Raw genomic sequence first — 21,115 nt, forward strand, 5'->3', positions numbered from 1 at the left:
CTAACTATTTTCTTATGTGGAAACGTATATTACTTGGTAGTACAGTACTGTTGGAAAATAAAAAAAAAAAAAAAAAGACTGACTACATTAAGTTGGTCCTGCATAATAAATATTATGCAGTTAACCTAATTTAAAACAAGTAGTAATTTGAAGTACAACACTAAAGACACGCTCCTGTATTTCTACCACATCAGGCATTCACTACATTTGTAAGTACAAAGAAATCTACTTGTTACTTGGAGGCTTATATTGAGAAAGTCATAAATGATAAAATGTGAAGTTTAATAGATCTCAGCAGATACTTTCATCTGCGTACGAAAAACAGGAAACCACAAAGAGCTGAAGAGAGATACCACATCAGATGCCATTTAAGAAAGAATGCACATCAAATTTTGATTATGGTAAAGAGAGAACGAAATGTTGCACTAAGTTCAGAGAACAAATGTCAGTGTTTTTGTGGTGTTAAAGTGGTCTTAGTTCAAGTGCCTACTGCTTATTCAGGTCCTGCAACCATGACTTTGAAATGTTTTCTGCTTCTTTTTGTAAACCACCCTAAATCGTTACAGCACTGGGACCATGCTGAAATGGGGTTAGAGAAGTTTTTTCGGGATTTTTTTTTGTTTGAGGGGTGGGGGTTGTTTGGGGGTTTTGTTTGTTTTGTTGTTTTGGTTTGGTTTGGTTTTTTTGTTTTGTTTTGTTTTTTAAATGGTTAAGACAATAATGCTTAAATAAAAAACAACAGAGAACCTATCAGGCATGATTATAGCCATACTACACCTTAAGAACTGTTTTTTCATGCCTCACCTGAGACAGTTTTGTGAAACCATGTTAATTAGATGCAATTCATAAGTAGGATCTTTCACTATCTATTCACTAACACCCTGCACCCCCAAAACACCGCTAACAACAGAGAAAAACAAAAGTCTTCAGGAGAGTACGTTTTTAGAGCTCTGTTGGCTAGTACTTTGGCTAAGACAGAAACCAGATGTTGGGAAATGAGTGATTAGCTAATGAAATAACATCTAAAGTTATTTTGTGGGACTTGTCGAAGAACAAGTGTCCGAAAAAAGCCAATTTAAAATTCGCTAAATTAATCAGATTTTTTTCTGCAGCTTTGTGGAGTAGGTCTTTCATCTTCTGCTTTCTTAAGTAAAGGTGAGAATTGGTTGTTGAAACACGTTAACTCCTATTCCTCAGCAGCTACGTTTATACAGCTATCATTCCTAAATACATTGAAACAGCACCAGCCAGGGATCATTTCTCCCTGAACATCTCTCTCCAGTTTATATATACAAATTGCTGCGCTATTTTGAGACCTTGCAGACAGCACACACTCACCCAAAATAAGGGTGTTACCGAGTCTTCACAAGGTGAAGGATTCTGCAACACCCTCTCCTCCTGGTCCTACAGCACTGAAAACTGGTGACCTTTCAGGCACGCTGAGAAACGTCGTCCTCTGGCAGAGATCTAGGCGGGGGTCACGCAGCATGCTTCCCACAGTGATGCGGGGGTGAAAGAGGCTTTCGCAGATGGCTGGCAACTTGAGCTTCTGTTTGAATTAACATTTCACTGCTGTTGCTTTCTTGTGTTTTAGGGGGTGCACAGCCTTTGAAGGCGCCTTTTCCTTATTAAAATCTAAAGAGTTATTTTAATTGTTTGGGGAGGTGGCAGGGGCAGTGGGAGGGGGAAGGGAACAGGACCAATCAAACCAAGGCTGAGATTGGGACTGACCTAGTTAACAGCATGCGTAGATTGTTGCTTAAATACATATAGTTTTTAACAGAAAAAAAATATTGCCTTTATAGAAAGAAAAAATAGGATCCTGTTTGTAATGAAATACTGCCTGCAGCATTCAGCTCCTGAACCGTAGAAGGTATCTCCTATAAATATTTTCAGTGATCTTTATCCTTGTAATATTTGTTGCATCATGCCCTAATGATACCCTGCACTGGAGGCTGGCAGGTATTCTGCACATGCCTCACGCTGTTAGGCTAACCTGTGGACACTTGTCTAGGAGGAGATGAGTTAGTCAGCTCTGATACAGCTCATCAGAAAGATGGGATTCGACATCCCGGTAACATTAGTTCTCTACAGAATTAGGCTGAGGAAGTGCAGTGTCTCAGTCGTTCAGGTATTTGATCGTAGTTACGTAGTTGCCCCGTGCAGCAGCGCACACACGGCTCCAGCTGAGACAACGTTCCGGGGAGTAGCTCACGCGAGAGGACGGCACTACATGGTGACGGGAATTCCCTCCAATGTTTGATGCCCAAAGTTAAAAGCCCTACTACACATGCACATATTATGAACAGATACAGCCAGGGCTTTGGTAACAGTTTGTCTTTTTGTAATATAATTTGGGGAAAATAACAGGACTCTGCAATAATACAAAAATATCTGACTACATTACATGTACATACTGTTATTGTGCTACATGTTACTTTATTACGACCTTCAATTAGTTCAAAAACTTCAGAGAAATAACTTCAGAAGGAAACAAAAATATGAAGGAAGCTGAAACGCACGCCTTACACAGCAGAAAGAGGTTATGGAGGACCTTTTACAAGGAAAACCTAATCTCCATCTGCCAAACTTTTAGGAAACGATTCATCCATACAGTGTCTTTGCACTGCCTTTCCTCATCATTAGAGTAGAGCCAAGCCCATACCAATTTGAGGAAAGAAAAAAAAACCAAACAAACAAATAAAACAAATGATCCTGAATATTTTTTCCTGAAGGGGCTTTCTGCGTACATCTTATCTCTCAAATCAACAAAACTATCTGTATCTTGGCATTTACCTTGGGGCTGCCTTCTTATTTAAGAGTCTTGTCAAAAACCCTAAAATAAGCCATTTCGCCCCCAAGCCTCTCAAAATGACGCTACTTCTCCACATTTCTTCTGCATTAGTAAAATTAGCAAGTGCAATTGAAGAATGATGAATTAAAAAATGTTCTGATTGAAGTATAAGCTTTTTAAAAATACTTTTATATAGGATGATATCTATTTACTATTATTGACACATGTCAAAGGGAAGTGTCACTCTATAATCTCAAATACAGTGTTTTAAACACCACCCACACAACTTCCATATGTGCAAACGAGAAGGATTAGTGTCTACCATGTAATTTTCAAACAATTTAGCAGAGGAATTCAGGTCCTCCCTTCCCTTCTGCCCTGATCCTGTGTACATAGGATTTCCTTAAACTCCCTGAATGTTGCTGCATTATTGAAAAGCAAAAGACATTAAAATAAACCGGGAGAGGAAGCAAATATTTTCTGTGCATGCAGAGTATGGCACTTCACTAGAACTGCAGAGATGCAGCTATTCTGGAATGTCAAATGACACTGCTCCCATTTGAACCAGAGCAGACCACAAGTATGCCTAGGAAGGTAAACATGAACCTGTGTATCTTACACTTAGAGCGAACGTTCTGTCTGCAAAAGACTCTCTCAAACGTTGCCAGAAAACATAACATGAAAAGGGCATTACTGTACCCAGAGCAAACTCAAAAATATTCACATAAATACTGATCCAGATAGAAACAACATTCTTTGCAAGTCTGCAGTGAGCAATGTGGATTTTGGTTTATCATCACTGAACAGAGCATTTTCTTAAGACTGCTGCTTCAATTTTAAGCGAGAGGCCACATGTTTTCATTGCTTCTGAACTGCAGAGCAAACAACTGACACACAGAAGGCTTGAGGAGTTCAGTCCTAAGGGAAAAAAGGAATTCTGCCATATCGTGCCAGTACAATCATTAAATAGTGACGTCATGCAGAAAAAATACAGACGAATCTAACGTGAGAAAAGAGAGAAAATGGGCCTTATGAACTGGGGGAGATATACCACCAAAAATATCCACTTCGAAAGCCGCATGAGAGACAGCAAGTCAGTACTTCCTTAGGGGACGCAGGAAGTCTGCATTTCCGGAAGCGTCCCGAAGGGACGTGCTTATCTATATACTTCCAACTCTGATCTCTAACCACAAATCCAAAGCACACCCATGCTTTTGCACGTCCTTTCATACTCAAAACACCGCCTCTCCTGCGTATCCATCGAGAATCTGTTCTCTTGTCTCGCTATCTTGTGTGCCAACTATTACAACTTTCTCTTCTCTATCCTTTGTACATGCAATTTTAGCCACCCTGAAAAGCTGTGAAGACTGTTGCCCTTTTCTATTTTTCAATTGTATCTTGCAACTTTCTATTAACTAGCTCTTCTCTATAATATTATCTATCTTCTTGTTCAAACTTGTTTATCTCGCGTTTGTATGAAAAAGATTCATGCCTCACCAGCACCCAGGGAACGGTACCTTCTGCCTCTAGCTCAAGTTTTTAAACAAGGGTACCAACAAGCCTATTTCCCGTGCTGCTGATCAGCCAAGGGAGAAACCATCCTCTAAAGGCCCCGTTCCCTGTTTACGTCCTTCTCTTTAGGAGTTCCTGTCACCAAAGCGCCTGTCCTGATGGTGACGAAGGCTATGGCACTTGGATCATGCCGCTTCCGCCTTCATTTCTCTTTATCTTTGGCTTCCCTTTACACGTCAGTTCATACTCAGGTTTGAAGCCCTCTGGGCCAGGACCACCTCTTCAGTCCATCTTTTTACAGTGTTCAGGCAACAGTAGGGCTCTTGGGGACTATCAGCAGCAAAAACAGGAAATCAAGTAATAAATTAAGGGCATCAACACGGTGTTAAAACCTAGCTTATCTGAGGTCTCACTTTGTGACAGCTAAATGTTTTCAAGTTAAGTTGTGCATTGTGGTCTGTCTGTTTTACTGCTTCTTCTCTGAACCCAAGCCACAGAGCCTATGCCTGTTCCATCCTGAGCCAAAAAGCACTGACCACAGCAGAACCACAACTACTCAAAATTTAGAGTATCACTCTGAAATACCCTGTTTAACTGCTACTGAGAAATCAATAGCCACAATTTTTCCTAAATTCCAATAAAAAATAAACACATTTCAGGCCTCAGCTGAGGGGGGGGGGGGGGGGAAGGTATCAGAGCATTAAAATATTAATGTGTTTGACCCTAGCAAGAAAAGAATTTCTCTTTCCTCAGAAACTAAAAGGTGGGGGGAAATCAATTTACCTGACAACAACAACAGAAATGCTTTCAATTTTGTAAGGTTTCACAATGAAGAGTAAAACCTTAAAAGTTAAAATAAATGGCGGAACTATGGAGAATTGAAAATCTAAGAACATCGACATTTCGCTGCTGATTCATTCTGCAACATGAAGACAGCCACAAATCACAAATTTCAATAGTTACAAAGCCTTGCATGACTTCACCGTAGCTTTCAAATTCAGAGGCTGGAAAGCCCTGTTAGGTCATCTCACCCACTCTCCTTCTCAGTTCAGGACCAATCCCAGTGGTATTTTGCACATTTTTGCTCAGAACAGCAAACTAGTAAAAGATGTAAGGTGTTATTAAAATGAGTGAGGACCCAGGGGAAATTAACGTCAAGCACTATACAGTGATAAAATGCAGATAATGAAGAAGCTATCAGATTATGTTTTATATTCATATTCACAACACACTGGGGGTTACTAAAGTATCCATAAACAAATGTAACTGCTGATTACATGCCTTACAATTTCACAGTTCCATTTAACATTACTGTTTAGCTGTACATTTAACTATCATTTGCTTCAGCGCAAATATAATGGTAAACCATGGGTGAAGATTCACTCCACTAAAACCACTTGCTCCAATAATTGTATTCCAGTAATCGGTACAAATTCAAAAATCACACCTCCTCAATTTTACCGCTTTCCTGCTTTTGACACGATCAAGCTCTTTCTTGGTATAGATCTTAACCTAAAATTCTAACCTTGACCATGGTGTAAAGCTTGTATCAATTTATTCCTTAGTTCTTTTTCAGCCAGTTCCTTTAAGAGGCTCTCTTCCTCCTCGTAGCCCGTGAATATGCCACAGAGCTCCATTCTCAGCCTACTCCAGTCATTCAGCCTTTGGAAAGTTCTCACTCGTTCCTGATTTTTGTTTTCACAAAGCAAATGCAAAATTCTCTCTATTCCCTCATCTCCCTGATAGTTTTTCTCTGTCAGCTTCTTTGACAAAGTCAATACACCAAAACTATTCTGGGCCTTCTATTTGACGCTGCTGACCTCCTCACCTACCCCCTAATTTGGATACATATTCTACTTTGCCCTTGCAGAGCAAACAATTCCTCCATTTCTTCCTTCGTCATACTGCTATTGTCCACATTCTCCTTCCCCCAGATAATCACAATGTCATGATCTCCCACCTTGATTTATCAATCCTCCCTATACATTCCTAAACCCCACATTAGTCTCTCCAGATCCTTTCCAAACATCACATCGCTTCCAAGGTTTCCCCTTCACCTCTGAAAGATGTGATACTGGAAAACCTCACGATTGTACGGGCTCTGACTATTTACTCCTTTTGCACTCTCTGCCTATGTGAGGACTGATGATTTCTGTTAGCGAGGTATCTGCTGTTCTTACAAGCACCATAACATTCTCTCCCATCCAAGCTTCTCTAGCCACTGTCATTATCTAGAAGTTTTGTAGAGGTGCACCAGAAATGCAAAAGTTGAGGAGGTATCTGAAGGCCAAGAACGTGTGATGTTATCTCAGCACATTGCTCTGACACGGAGCCATTCAAATTGCTTGCTGAGTTCTACTTCTGGGTTTTCTACAGAAATTCAAAGAGCAGCTAGATGTGTGATTGTCAGAAACTTGAAATAGTTAGATTAGCCATTTATTTTGCTAATGAGTTTGAAGTCATATGAACATACACCTGACTAGCTTTAAGGACAAAAAGAATGACTGAATTCTATGATACTTATTAATAACAGGATGAATAAACTTAGTTACAGCTGCACAATTTTGCAGCAAGTGTTCAGACAGACAAGCGTAACCAACAAAATTAGAAGTTCCCCATTCACTGGGGAAGAGCAGTGAAAGAAATCAGATATAGATTTTTTTTTTTTTTTTTAACTACAAACTGGACTCTTGGAAATTGTATCTTTTGGATTCTATTCCTCAGCAAATTATAATATATTGCTTTCTGTAAGCGGAAGTGTAGGTCGCGTTTTCAAAAATTGAAAGCCAAAGAGTCGACTTAAAAACATAAATGGCTATTCACCTCCTTCTTGCTATTTAGAATATTTCAAATTAAAAAATAAAAAAACGACAACATTTCAGAAAGAAATCAAGGCAGAAAATGGATTATATAAAAGCTTTCAATTCATTATGCTTAGAAACAGGAAGATTATTTTTATGACACTATTATGCTGAAAAAAATCATAAATTAATCTAATAGTTCCAATTCCCTCCTTCCAATCAGATCAAAAAACGCATCAGAATTATTTCTTGTGCTATAGTTTACCCATCAGAAGCCAAGATCCATCACAACTTACTTTTTATTTACGCTCTAATCTTAAGCAGTATTACTTAGTGACCTCAAAGTAAGGGCTGCTTTTTGCAAACAAGTGAGGAGTCCAGGCTTGCCCTGTCAAACAGAGATGCAGCTACGGAACATACTATATAGTTCCTCCCTGCGCTCCTTCATTGCACTGCACACCTAACCAGCGCTGGAGGTTTCAGATAGTCCTAGGGGCCTATCTTCAGGTGGTCAGGTTAGAAACAGATTTTACCAGTTGTTTGTAACACCCAAAATCTTTGTGTAGGCTCTGCTTCTAGGGAAGTGATACTAGCGTATTTGCAAACTAATTTGTCATAACAGGCCCATTGTAAAAGATGTGGCTCACAGGCATACCTGTCACATATTTCTAAATGGATTAGAAAATAATGAATGTTTAAAAAGCTTCAGGCATTTTGTTTAATGAAGAGATTAAACATAACGCCAAATAAACCTTTTTCTCATCTGTTTATTTGACATACATGCTATTACATGTTTTACAGTTACTTAAGCACAATTAACTAAACCTGAGATAATGGCAAGGCTGCCAAGCACAGATCAACTGTTCACTGCTCAGAAGACAGGTAACTAAAACAGCTTCAGTTTCTTAGGAAAGAGCTGGGAACACTAAAAGAGTGTTATTTACCTAGTCTGAAAGTAAAGCACCTGACAAGACAGAACTCAAAAAACTTCCAGGCTATACTAGATGACCAAGGTTACATATGTAATTAACCGGACCTCCCAAAACTGCCTTGATTCCTAAGCATTTTTGGTGCATGGATGCTTTAACCAATTAAAAAAAACCCAAAACCCAAAACCAACAACAACAAAAAACCCCAACCCAAAACCACCAAACACCAAAAAGCCCCTATCAAAGTACCTATCAGGGAGAGGGGAGGAGGTCACAGTGTTAGTACTGAGAGCTCATATTTGAAGTTGCATTTTATGAAGAAATTTACATAAGCAGGAAAAAAACAAAGCATAAAAAAGGCATGGCAAGAGCGCTGGGGCCCTGAAAAGGATTAGAAAGAAGCGCTCCAGGGGATGAGTCAGGGAAGAGAAGAGTCAAGTGTGAACAAAAAAAAGATAAGGGTAGAGCTGAGTTGTTCAGATGGACCGAGGCAGCTGAAAAATTCTTCTTACCAACCTTGTTCTGATAAAAACTTATTAATACATTACAGTTTCCTACTCTCTGACACCTCAAGTACCTATCTATTGTGAGATCTTGAATCTCACACAGAAAATACAAGTTAGTAGAGAAATACGAAGAGGAACATGATACCGAATAGGGAAGCTGATGAAACGAGTTAAGATGAAATGACAGAAAGAAACAGCAGCTTGCAGAAGACAAGATCTGTAAATCCCAATGACAGAAATGCAATTGGCCATCAAGACAGCTGGTAAAGGTCATTCAAGGACAGAGCCCAACAAGAGAAGAGAAGGACCATGAGGGGATTTAAATTCTAAAAGTTGCTAAGCAAAGGGGAGAGAGAGAGGAAGAGAAAACAGAAACACTGAACAAAGATGATCGTTAGTAATTTTTTCAAAGCTCCTGTTTTTCTTTTTTGGACTGACATGTTTTTTAAAAGCCTCATCTGACAGAGACCCCTACACGTCATGTAAATGAATCCTTCAGATACCTACAAAAGTTCAGATAAAGGTATTTTGAACATCATCTTCACATTAAAATGGGTAACACAAAACATGGTCAGATTCCTTTCCTCTAACAAAAAGAGGATTGATACAGCAACTTGATCACACTCTAACGTTATCTACATGGGAAAGAAATTTGTTAGAAGACTGAAGTTACCAGATAACACTATAATGAAACCAGAAAGCTGGAAGGTAGCAATAGCTGTGTTTAGACTAGCACAAAAAAGGAACTGAAACCCTTGTAAATTCACACTGAACAAAATTAATTTGCAAAAGTGCCAACCTACTAGGCTGGTATTCTAAATAAAGAATGAACGACTTATTTTAAAGAGCTGCTCTTGCTCAGAAAACATAACAGATTGTTGCAGGAATTGTTCTGTGCCTTGCTATGGCCTGCATTGTGCAAGGTATCAGACTTGATGACCATAATGACTGCTCCATTATATTGTAAAATATACAAACCTCTTGCCTCATCCCTCTTATCTTACTGTTAGGCTAATAAACATTCCATACGAGAAAGTGATGAAGCCTATCTCTGTATCATAAACAAAATTGTTTCCCAGAAACAAACAAAAAACCCCACACCTGCCTACTTTTACATTTTCAATATTGTATTTGCTATCAGGATTTAATCACATATCTACAAGTCACACTTTGCATTCATTTTACGACCCATTCTTGAACTATAAGTTTCTCCAAAACCTGCTTTTGATTAAACCTTCTAACTGGAGATATGTCATTCTACCTCTTTCTGTAACAGAACTTGAACAAAAGAAAACATTAGTCCCCTGTGACTACCTTATAAGTAGTACAGTTGTAGAAAAAAAAAAGTTTCGATTATAAGGGATAAAATCATTATTTCAAATGCCACTAAATATTGTAGTAGTTAGAAAGATAAAGATGGGATAAGGAAACGTCCTGTCCATGAGACCAATATCAAGTTCCTAATTCAGACTTTAGAGTTATCATTTGTAGAATATATATACACATAATATGAAAGGACGTGATTTGCCATGTACATTATGAAAACAATGTACTATCTTTACCCTAGAATGGAACCAATAAACTCCATGCAATGTAGTCTAATTTATGATTGAGTGTAAGTGCCCTTGACAGAACTGCCCATACATTTTTATTCATCGTTTGAGCAAATTACAACAGTAAAAAAAAAATTTCTTAATAATGAATTTAGCAGTTTCAGCCAATTTAAAGACTTAGACAAGAAATTACCTTTGAAATGCCCACCCACATACTTAGAACCTTTATTTGGATTTTTGAAAAATATCATTCTTTTTCATGCTTATGGTTAGAAAGAATTAACGATTTTGCAAAATGTTAGTACTTACTTATCTCCAAAGAATTTTCTCCAGAAATCTGCAGCATCGGCTTTGGTGATACGGAAGTTATCACCCTGGAATTGGCCATTTGGAAAAATAGCCTTGATTTCTGCTAGCATGTGGCTGAAGATGAGGGACAGCTTTGTTAGGTTTCTCCTGTGGATATAATAGGAAAAAAAAATTCACATCAAATTCTTAAAACTGAATAAATTGAATCAAATCTTTCACTATCTCGTTTAGCCTGCATATTTGTGTAATAATCACTGTGTGACACAAGAAAAACACTGAGCTTTCAACTGAAAACACATCAAAGAAATACAAATCAGTAGTTTGTGTTTCCATGCACTTCTGAGGACATATTTATCGTAAGTCTCCACGAATATAAAATCATTTGTTCAGCAACAGAACAGATTTGCATTCTCAACTGCATATTCCAGATACATTTCTGATCCCCATAAAGATTAAGCTTGTGCATTTCTATTTCATTTAATCATTGCAGAAGCAGGAATTTATACTAATTAGACAGCTAATACATTTAAAAAAAAAAACCACATCAAAAACTCAAAATATAGTTTTATATGTGACATCACACCTATTTCAGTCCAGGTTTCTAGAAATATAAACACAGCACAGAACTAGGTTTACTCTTTTTTCCTATGACAATTTTATTCTTTTTATTCTTTACAGCTTTCCCTTGCCACAGCTACTTCCTATTCTCTTTTTAAATGCCTTCTCTTTAGTTAAAACTTGCTTTCAGTTTTCAGTAGCTCACTTCCATAAGCTTTCAAGACTTGTATCAGTTTATCAAAAATTATTTAGATTTTGGCATAGAAATCCCATTTAGTATAGAGCAAAGGGCATAGCATCCTTAAATGCAAATAATCCTTTTGTGTGGAAAAATCTGCAGGAGATGGTGGGGAGAGGAGAGAGAAGGGTGAAGCAATCTTTATAAGAGTTTCCTTCTGGAGATTCCTTAGGTCATCCTTGCAGTAAAAAAGGGGTATTTTCCCACCTGATATATGAAATAGAGACCGCCCAGGAGACTGAGCAGTTTCTGATGAAGAATTTGTATTCTTAAGTATTTTAATGAGTTAGAAGTATCCTGTGTCAAGCCCCTTCACCTTTCACGATCTCAGGCACTACTTAACAGTGCCTCAAACAATTTAATGAAAAATGTAATAAAATGCTTATCAATCATGTAATTTATAACTGCCTATAGACAGTATTTTAAATAAACTCAAACTTATTCACAAGTCCCTAGCCACATGAAAAGATTAAGATAGGTTTTTACACATGCATACCAAACAGCTTTCAGAACGCTCAAAATCTCAAAAAAACCCCAGTTGAACAGATTTCCTAGTGTCTTCCTAAAGGAACACTCAACTTAGTACTGAAGTAGTAATTATTTCAACTAAATACGTGACCAACTTATAATAAAGATTCCTGTGGAAGTTGTGTTGCAGATTTTACTATAGGCTTTGCTACCAGGAAAACTATGATAGTTATTTTGAAAACATAAGTAATTTAAAGCAAACAAACAACCCCCTGATGAACACACTCTCCCTCCCTTCAAGATTTGGAATGGTTGTAGGGCTAATTCTTTCAGAGTCCTTTAATTCCTCCAGTATAATCAGATGTCTATAATTATGATGCCCAACTGTTCCTTATTTTCTGGATTTGTTCCTTGCTATCCCCCTTCCTATTTCCTTTGTACTTTAATTACACAGACGTGTTCTTTATTATTTTACTCCTCCAGAACTCAAGCCTGATGCAGAGAGCAAGCAACAGCTATTTTAACGTGGCTTCCTCAGCCTGCCCTAGACCGAAGATTTAAGCAAGCAGCTTTCTGTACTCAGGACAGATGGGAACATGATTTGGTGCAAGTTTGAACAGAGCTCTCCCTTGCCTGGTACACCATCTATCTGTCTACATTAGCAGTGTACTGTGCTGCAGGGGTTCTTTTCAGGTACAAATTTACCTAGTGAGCGTCTTGGATTCGTGAGGCTTGAGCCCTGTAGTGAACTAAGGGATGAAGTCACGTACAGGTGCCCAGAGGCGAACGTGTGTGTGTCTGTACGCACGCATCCATCCACATGCATTGCCTCTTAGGTACAGCTGCACAGTGTGCGACCAGAACCAACAACTGGTAGGAACTGGACAGCAAACGCACAGTATAGACAAGCATCCATGGTTATATCTAAATCACAAAGCCCGTTCCTCTTTGAACAGCACTAGTCACTAAGTGCATCTTGTTTCATTATAGACGTTGGTTAAAAAAAAGAGAAAAGTAAAATTATTTTGTTTGTATTTGTATAAACAAGAAAAAATGTTTTAATATCAAATCAAGATATCGTCTTTTTATCTGCGTGCAAAGCTGAAACTTGAACCTTATCTGTGCCTGAACACACATCACAGCATGTATGCACAGCAGAAAATAGCAAATTCTTGATCATTTATATATATGGTAGCTGTGTTTCCTCCTTAATTTTCATTCTTGCTGTACCAGATGATTATCTCAAGTCCTTCTTTGATATCAAATAATCATAATAAATCGTGTCTTTTCACTTATGTATTTTTTCTTTAGAATCGTAAAGCACATATTGCACCGTTTTTGCCTAGATATGCTTACGTGGTACCAGATCTCAGTAACTTACTGAGAGATACAAAGCTCAATGATTTTAGAAATGGTTTTCAAGAATTACACAAGGTGCAGAGATGCTGCCAGCAGGGTGGGCCAGTGATTCTCCCCACCTGTGCATTTCACTCTTCGGACAATGTCTACCCATTTTAGCACATGTACTTCTGCTGCCTTGTGGACAGCTTTCCCAGGGCATCTCAAGAAGCACACACTCCACTTTATCCACCTGGCAGTCTGTGCAGCTCCATTTTCTAAGTTAGGATGACTCCCTCTTCTACCCCCATATAAAGATGGAGCAGTGTCAAAAATTTTCCATCTTATTTTCCATTCAAAAGTGTGAGACACGGTATTCAAGTCCCATTTATTTGAAAAACAACTAAAACCATCAGCCTCAGCATATTGGTGAATAATCCCAATGGAAGCCAAAGAACTGGTCAATCTGAGCCACTGATTTTAGGTCTCATTCCCACCATGAGACTGTAAAGAAACCAATCTTTATCAACTCAGTCTGCATCTCTGACCGTACCACAGGCTCTTCTTCTCCTGGTGACAGTGAAGACTGTTGTAGTGGCAGAGGGACAACTGTACTGGCAGTCTGGTGGCACAGAAGAGCTGAGCAGATACATGCTCTGGAGACACCCTTTGACTCACTAGATTCTAGCAGGGGAGAAATATCTTAAGGGATCATATTGGAGCTACAGGTCAAAAAAGTACTATCCAAATTATAGAGAAACAATGCTTTTATGCCTCAACAGCCAGCCTTCAGGGTTTAAAATTATAATGTACTTTCACTGGAAACCTGGAGCAGGTTAGAGGTGGGATTTCTTTCCTCAGCTGTGTTACGCCTGGTACAGAGCACAAACATCTCCTTTATTTCTGTAGAGAGAATGGGTTTCATGCTGATGAGAAAAACCTTATCTTTCAGAAATCAAAATCAAACAACACTGCCTCTTTATACCAAATCGAACCGAGATGAGCATTCTCCACAATATAATAGCTACTGTGGTGAGATTTAATAATATTTTAACACTACATGATGCTTTATCAACTGCATTTTATGTAATGCATAGTGTAGGTCTCTTCCATATTATTTGCAACATACTCGACACCTATTACTTGGTATTTTTCCTACGATTCATGCTTAGCTTTTGCTAACTTTCTTTTGCCAACTCAAACTGATGCCATACAGTTCAAACCCCTTGTACAACTTGATTTCTGAAGTACCAGTTTTTCAGTCATACTCTATTATTTGTTGCCATACACGCTTGTACATGACAGATCTTCTGAAGAATCAACAAGGTTTGAACCAATCCCAGAGCGCCTAAGATATAAAAATTAAAAATTGAATGTTCATTTAGTATAAACTTGTAAAGGTCCATTGAATCAGTAACCATCTTTTGGTTAATCAGAAGAAAGATGCATTTTCTTGGTTTCAAAATTAATCTGTCTTTTGGAGTTATACCTCATCAGCAAGTTTTCTAAAATGCAGGCAGTAAAGCCTGAAAACAAGAATTTTAAGTTTGTTCACTTTTCAGTAAATGACTATATTCTGAATCAATTTTCTCTTCAACTCCAGGGAGGGGAGTCAGGCTAGAGAGTACTGCAAAGAGTTCACAACTGAAGGACTTTTCAAATACCAAGTCACACACAATTTGAAAAGAGGGCTTAATAATGGGAATATTACAATATCCCAGCTATAACCAGAGCAGCGGCAGCCAGTAGTAGAAGGTCTGAAGCAGTCCTACCCTCTTGGATCTATTAAACAGGAAAATGAAGCATGACCGGCATGCAATAACACAGATAAGTTTTGGCTGTGTCAACTTTGTAATCACTGTATGAAAGCTAATTTTCCTTTTTGGAAGGCAATGTGGTCTAGTACACAGAACTGGATAGGGAATTGGGCAGTGTCACCTCCTTTCAGCCGCTGGCCCGAGCGCTGAAGTGGGCAGAACACCTGTGCCCTGCGTTCACTGCCTGCCTGGGCGGGTGGACCAGCAAAATACTCAGAGCTCCAAACTTGAAGAGCTCCAAAACAAATATGTTTGGCCGAATCAGCATATACGTAAATATACAGAGCGAAGCACACATCTGTGCCTTGATCCTTCATAATTACTGGATTTCACAGATGATAAGCAAGACAGTCATTTTAGCAATATGTACCTCTACCTCATGCAACAGCTTGCAAATGCATAAACCTGCTTACCTACTGTATGTGTATATCGTTTCTACTTTCATGCTTGTATACTGCTATCTCCCATGAAAAACAATTATTTTTATTTTACAACTATCCATATTTCTAGAAAAAAACATAGTGTAGAAAAGAAGTTGGACTATTTATCTTTGCAGTTCTGCCATTCCAAAAATTAGGTTACTGCTGGATTTCCTTCTTCATTGCATCTAGTAAGTGTTTAATCTTTCTGAACCCACACAGATATACTTTGTTAAACAACAACCTGCTGTAATAAACAATACATCAACTTTCCAGGCTTATAGTATATAACTCGATCCCCTGGCACAGAAAACCAGTCTTTAGAGCCAGAATAAAATCTGTTCGGCAGCTAGGAATATTTTCCAGATAGATCTGACACAAAAGTATACCAGACTATTACTGAATTGTATTACTCTACAATTCTTATTTAGAATAATGGTCAAAGACAGCTCTGTTAGCTGGCAAAACTGCAAATCATAACTGCTTATGAACCAGGATAAAAGAAAGTTTGAAACGCCTTCATAAGGTGAATTGTTTATTTTAACTTTGAAAAATCCCCCCCCCCCAATATTGAAGCTTCAAAATCCAAAGCATATGTACAGACCTCATTTCACATAATTAGTTATATACAAAACACATTTCTGATCCATATGCTCGAGTGGCAGTAAAACACAGAGATCCTACAAAATACATGTAACTGATTCGAAGGGACACAAAAAAGTCTTGTGATTCAGGTCCAAAAGAGAGAAGCGGCGACCCATGTTCCGAGCTCTTCCACTCTGCTCTCCGAGAGTTCAGCATTTACGTTTTGTGCCCCAGGCTTCCATTCCGTGAAGAAAGCCCTTTCCAAATTATTTCCTGTTTGTATTTTGCCACCATGAGGAAAATCATAGCTTCCCATAAAACCCCTTGACAGATTATACTTCTGCCATTAACTACTGACAGGGGACACAGACAGGAATGCACTAAGTTCAGGACAAATCACCAAAAAAAAAAAATATTTCTGAAGAAACGTGAATTTCTAAAAATCTCCAGAAGGCACAGAAACATGACTAAAAATGATATATGCTGCTACCAATTCACTCTTGATAATCCAGTATAAGCCTGACTCATTTATCCCCCTTCCTCTTCGAGAATTTCCCCTTTCACAGACAGTAAATATAGGAAGAAAAAAACAAAAAAACCCCAGCGTTGCTGTTTCAGAAAGCTACAGGTGTAGATACAGTCAGATAGTCTTAACAATGGAGCTCTCCTTAACACTTCAGAGGAAGTAAAGGAAACCAAAGGTTCCTGTCAACATGCTGCGGAGAAAAAAAACTGTCTACCCTCATATCTGGCAATCAGCTCAACTCTGGATCTGTGCAATAATTATCTTTAAAAGCTATATAAGGAAAGGGTATTGTTCAGGGACCAAAGTATATGGGCCTGTTCTTGGGATGAAATATTCTTGAGACTAAGAATAACTGTGAGCTCCATTTCCTACTTGTGCCACTGACTCATGGAAGAACACAGACAAATAACTTAATTTTGCTGTGCTTTAAGTATTCCTCATCTGTAAGCCCAGAAAAAAAAAAAAAAAGACTGCCTGAAACATGGTGACATTCGGCCAGTAATTAAATTCATCCTATGCTAAACATGAAAAACAAGCATAAAATTGTAAGAAACTAGCTGGAGGCAACTACTACTTTTCCTTGAATCCTGGAGGAGTTCGCTTATGAGCAGGAAAGCGGTACCCTTCTTTGAGTGTCTCCCCATCAGCCTCTTTCTGACAGATACAAGGAGTATTTGTGCAAGTCTATTGCAGCTGTGCTATTCACGATAGATACCAAAAGGAGAAAATGGCAGACTTTGGGTAAGATTTGGGCAAGGATGTTTGGGAGAACAAAGAAAGCCCATTACAATGTCACCTTGAATCTTCCTCCATCTTTTCCTTTGCTTAAAAATCATTTTACACTGATATACCACCTTCTACCAGCAGTCTGATGAGTCTGTCTGCTCACTACTCTCTCTGATCTTTCATTTATCAACTGGGATGCCATTGCACTTACCAACATCTCTTAAGCAAAGTTCTACCCAAGGATTGTATTTGGGTTTTGCTAAGCAAACACTCCATACAGCAGCAATTATGAATAGCTCTCATCAGCTGGGCTTTGCAGCCCACGTTTTGAAAATTTCACTACTTCCAGTTCTGTCCAAAGGACAGTTATCCAGCACAGATGAATGTCTCAAGGTACTCCTAAAGCAATTTAATCTCTTTTCTCACTAGTACTCAGGTACACAAGGTTACAAATATATCCATGAAATGAAAACACAGAGTGTTAGCAGGAATTAAAGTAACAAAGGAAATACAGTCTGCACAAAACAGAATGCAACTTGTCAGAAATGAAAAAAGGTGTGTTGACAAGCTAAAGATCTAATAATTTTCCCCATAAATAGTTATTATCTGTATTTACGTATGCAAAAGGACAGAGGTAACCAAAAAAAAAACCTCTGGAGAGTGCTACTCACAGAAATAAATTTGAATAAAACAGATCTGAATTATTTACAAATACTTTGTAAAGGATAGTCAATCCTATGACATTATAAGTAGCAAAATAAACTAAGAGCTAACAGATTTATTGATTTTACTACCAAAATTTTTAATTGAGCTACTATATCATCCTTTACAAAACACATGATTTAACATATTAATCTGATATGTATAGAAATTAAAAAAATAGAGATGGACACCGGTTTGTTTAGTTTTATTTGGTACTTTTTAACAGTCAGTTGCTTTTACGGTATGGTTCCACTGATCAGTATCAACATGTTATTTAGCAACATTCTGCTTCCTCCATCCTCCCCCTGTAGATGTCTTTGTCTACCAAGATCCAATGTTATTAACTGAACACTGACTTAAGTGTAAAGCCAAATATCTACATCTATAAATGAAACTGAAGTTGTCACAAAAATCCCCAGGAACAAGGGTAAATCCAATTTTTGAAAAGTTGAGTAAGTCACTGAATGCATAAATATGTAAAACTTTTTAAAAAACATGAGTGAATTTATATGAAACAAGGAAGAAGCAATCCACATGCTTTCACCATCTTCCAAAGCTTTCTTCAAGCGGAAAGAATATTCAAAAGAACCCTTGGCCAAAATAAGCAGGCTGTTAAAGGCAGAGGTGCGGTCGGTATAATTTTTTTAGTACCTGATTAGGACAGTAAAATCTTAAATTTCATTGCAAAGTGAGGTCACTACTATAATTCATACTATCTGTGTGCTAGAAGTATAACTGATAGCATCAACAGGCATTAACATTTCCCCATATAATCATCACCCTCATAACTCTTGTGAGGATTACTTGGTTTGGAGATGATCCATGCCAGGCCAAGCAAAGCTGCACGCAAAAAGGGACACTTCTGTATGTGGACCAACTCAAATGACTCGGGAAAGGATACAAGGCTGAGTTTGGCACAGCTCCTGCCACAGCCGAGGGTGGCAGCCCAAAGGCCAAGGATGGCGCAAGGCAGTACTGATGTGACTACATGCTTTATCTGCTTGGCAGCAATCGAGCATGAGCAAAGGAAAGTGGTTTAGTTCTGTGTTGAGCTTCATCTGGTTTGCTGTCATGCAGCACCAGGAAACTCAGTGGTTCTGAGGTGCTAATACCAGCACAGCACGTGTGCCGTATAGCACCCTGAGTACATCTCTTAGTATCCAGGTCTGCCTGTTATCTGAGCAGCAAACAATTGATTACGCTTCACTTTTCTGGGTTGCAGTGTGCTATTTTCTTACACAGTAGTCCAGAACATGTACTGCAGGCTTGTTCTTTTGGAATTTTCTATGTAGGCTCTATTATCTCACCTTAAAACATGCTGTTATGATGTTTCCTAAGTGAAATAAATTAAAAAGAGACTCCATAGAAATGAGCATCCTCAGTGATAGGCGATATAAAGTACTTGATTTTAAATTCAAAACCTATTGAATTCTGAAACAGTGTAGTTTCTTGTGTAGACAAATCTTTCTGATTGTTAAACAGTTAATCTAAAATTTTTCAGGCTTACTGCTCGTCACTCAATGACTATGGAAAAAATCTGCAACATAATCTAGCCATTTCTGAAAGCAGGACTGGTAATACTTTTTGCTGACATTAAGAAGCTTTGGCAAACTAATATGCATTTATGTCTTTTTTCATATCTATCATTCTCAAGTATTTAAATCCAATTTTGATATTTAACAGGCAATGGTCTTTGGATCATATGTGCCTCCCAGTACTCTTGTGAAAATTTACACAAATTTGGCCAAATGATGAAACTGAGGGAAATCTTATCCAAGAGGCCCCAAAACAAAATTCAAAATTCTCAGCTCCTATGGTTGACTGAACTACATATGAAACATTTGCAGACAACAACTCAGCCTGAGCTAGCTTGTAGCTGTGGGGCACAACTCTAATTCTTAAGTAGTGGGCTTTCAACATCAAAGAGGATAGGATAAGAAAATTCTTCTTCATTTCCCTCAGTGAAGCCCATAATGAACTCAAGGAAAGGCAAGCTGTTTGATTCAAGGGCACAGACGACAGAAGCTAGAGAAGGGAGATGGAAAGAAATAGATGGCAGCATCGAACTCAGTGAAACTTGAATTAAAAGGTATGATAATGCAGAGCAGCATAGGAAAGCCCATAAGAAAATGCCAGCACTTTCAGAGAAGAATTTGAACAGCATGAAAAAAACCAAACCAAAACAAACAAACTATAAGGAGATGCATTAAATATCAGGAACAAACGTATATATTTTATGGTTGCTTGCTAAATGAATAGCTACCCTGTGCATTCAGGCCTACCCAGGCAACAGTTCCATGGAATAAGAAAATGTCATACTGTATTTAGAGACTATCACAATGTACAAATACAAAGGGGAACAACCATGGTCATGCATATAATCTTATTTCTGGCAATTCTTTTGCGATCTTACCTTTTCAATTTTAAAATATTATAATTTAATTTTTTTGTGTATCATAAGAAGTGTAATAGTATTTTTACCAGTCAGATCTTCTGATACAGATAAGGGATCTGAATGGAAGTTTTAAAATAACTTAGCATTCACTTTCATGCATTAGGAGTGTAGAGAAGTATCAAAACAGCTGTGGTTTTTTTAGATTATTTTAAAAATGTGCCATAACCTGCAGAGGTGCTTATTACCTGCTGTGTCACACATGATTTCCACTGAGTGCAAGTCATGCAAGTCAACAAGCTGCTCCAACATTCCTAAGAGACTGGCCAAAAGGGAATTTTCCTGGCTGAGCCGCTTCTGAGACTTGGTCAATAGACATTGCTGAGCTGCACATTTTGCCCTAGAACTCAACTTTTTCTAAAGTCCTTGGATTTTACTTTTTGAGCCTCTTGTACATCATTACTTCTACATATTCGTTCCATGGTAGTGGTAGGAACCTCTCATTAAAAGCAGAGTTCATTGTTTTACAAAGACTAACCGTCTTCATCCCACATATCTTCCTGTTAGAACTATCATCATTGAACCTCCAACTCTACATCTTCACAAATATATTTTTTCACAGACCTTCAAACATGTCAAAGTAAAAATTTTCACCCTAAGCCCTGAAATAACATTCCATGTAGGCAGCCATTCTCATTAAAGCATTCTGAGAATTGACATTAAAGCATTCTAAGGGTTGTTTTTCATGTAGTCTAAAATACATGATATTTACTAAAATGAAAGTCCAAGTGAGAGCTAAACAACCCACTGAAACATAATAATTAGCCTTCAAACCATGTCTCAAGTAATTCCTAGAGTTATTGAATTCCTATCAAATATATAATAAAAATTCCCATTTCCTCAGATGCACTTTGATCAAATCCACCTGAAATCATTCACTGA

The 21,115-nt window shown here is 38.1% G+C and overlaps 1 protein-coding gene across 4 annotated transcripts in view; it reads right to left on the reverse strand.

Moving 5' to 3' along the window:
- The window catches only part of CBLB (Cbl proto-oncogene B), a 137,081-nt gene that overhangs the window by 56,239 nt on the left and 59,727 nt on the right, over positions 1–21,115 (reverse strand). For all 4 annotated transcript variants that reach the window (XM_087757278.1, XM_087757282.1, XM_087757279.1 and 1 more), the window contains exon 4: positions 10,405–10,551. In XM_087757278.1, the coding sequence (XP_087613404.1) occupies positions 10,405–10,551 (147 nt within the window). The remainder of the gene's footprint in view (positions 1–10,404; positions 10,552–21,115) is intronic.

This window comes from Nipponia nippon, unplaced genomic scaffold (genome assembly GCF_047370975.1).
Source record: "Nipponia nippon isolate SJK-2023a ecotype South Korea unplaced genomic scaffold, ASM4737097v1 scaffold_2, whole genome shotgun sequence".
NCBI classification, from domain to species: Eukaryota; Metazoa; Chordata; class Aves; order Pelecaniformes; family Threskiornithidae; genus Nipponia; species Nipponia nippon.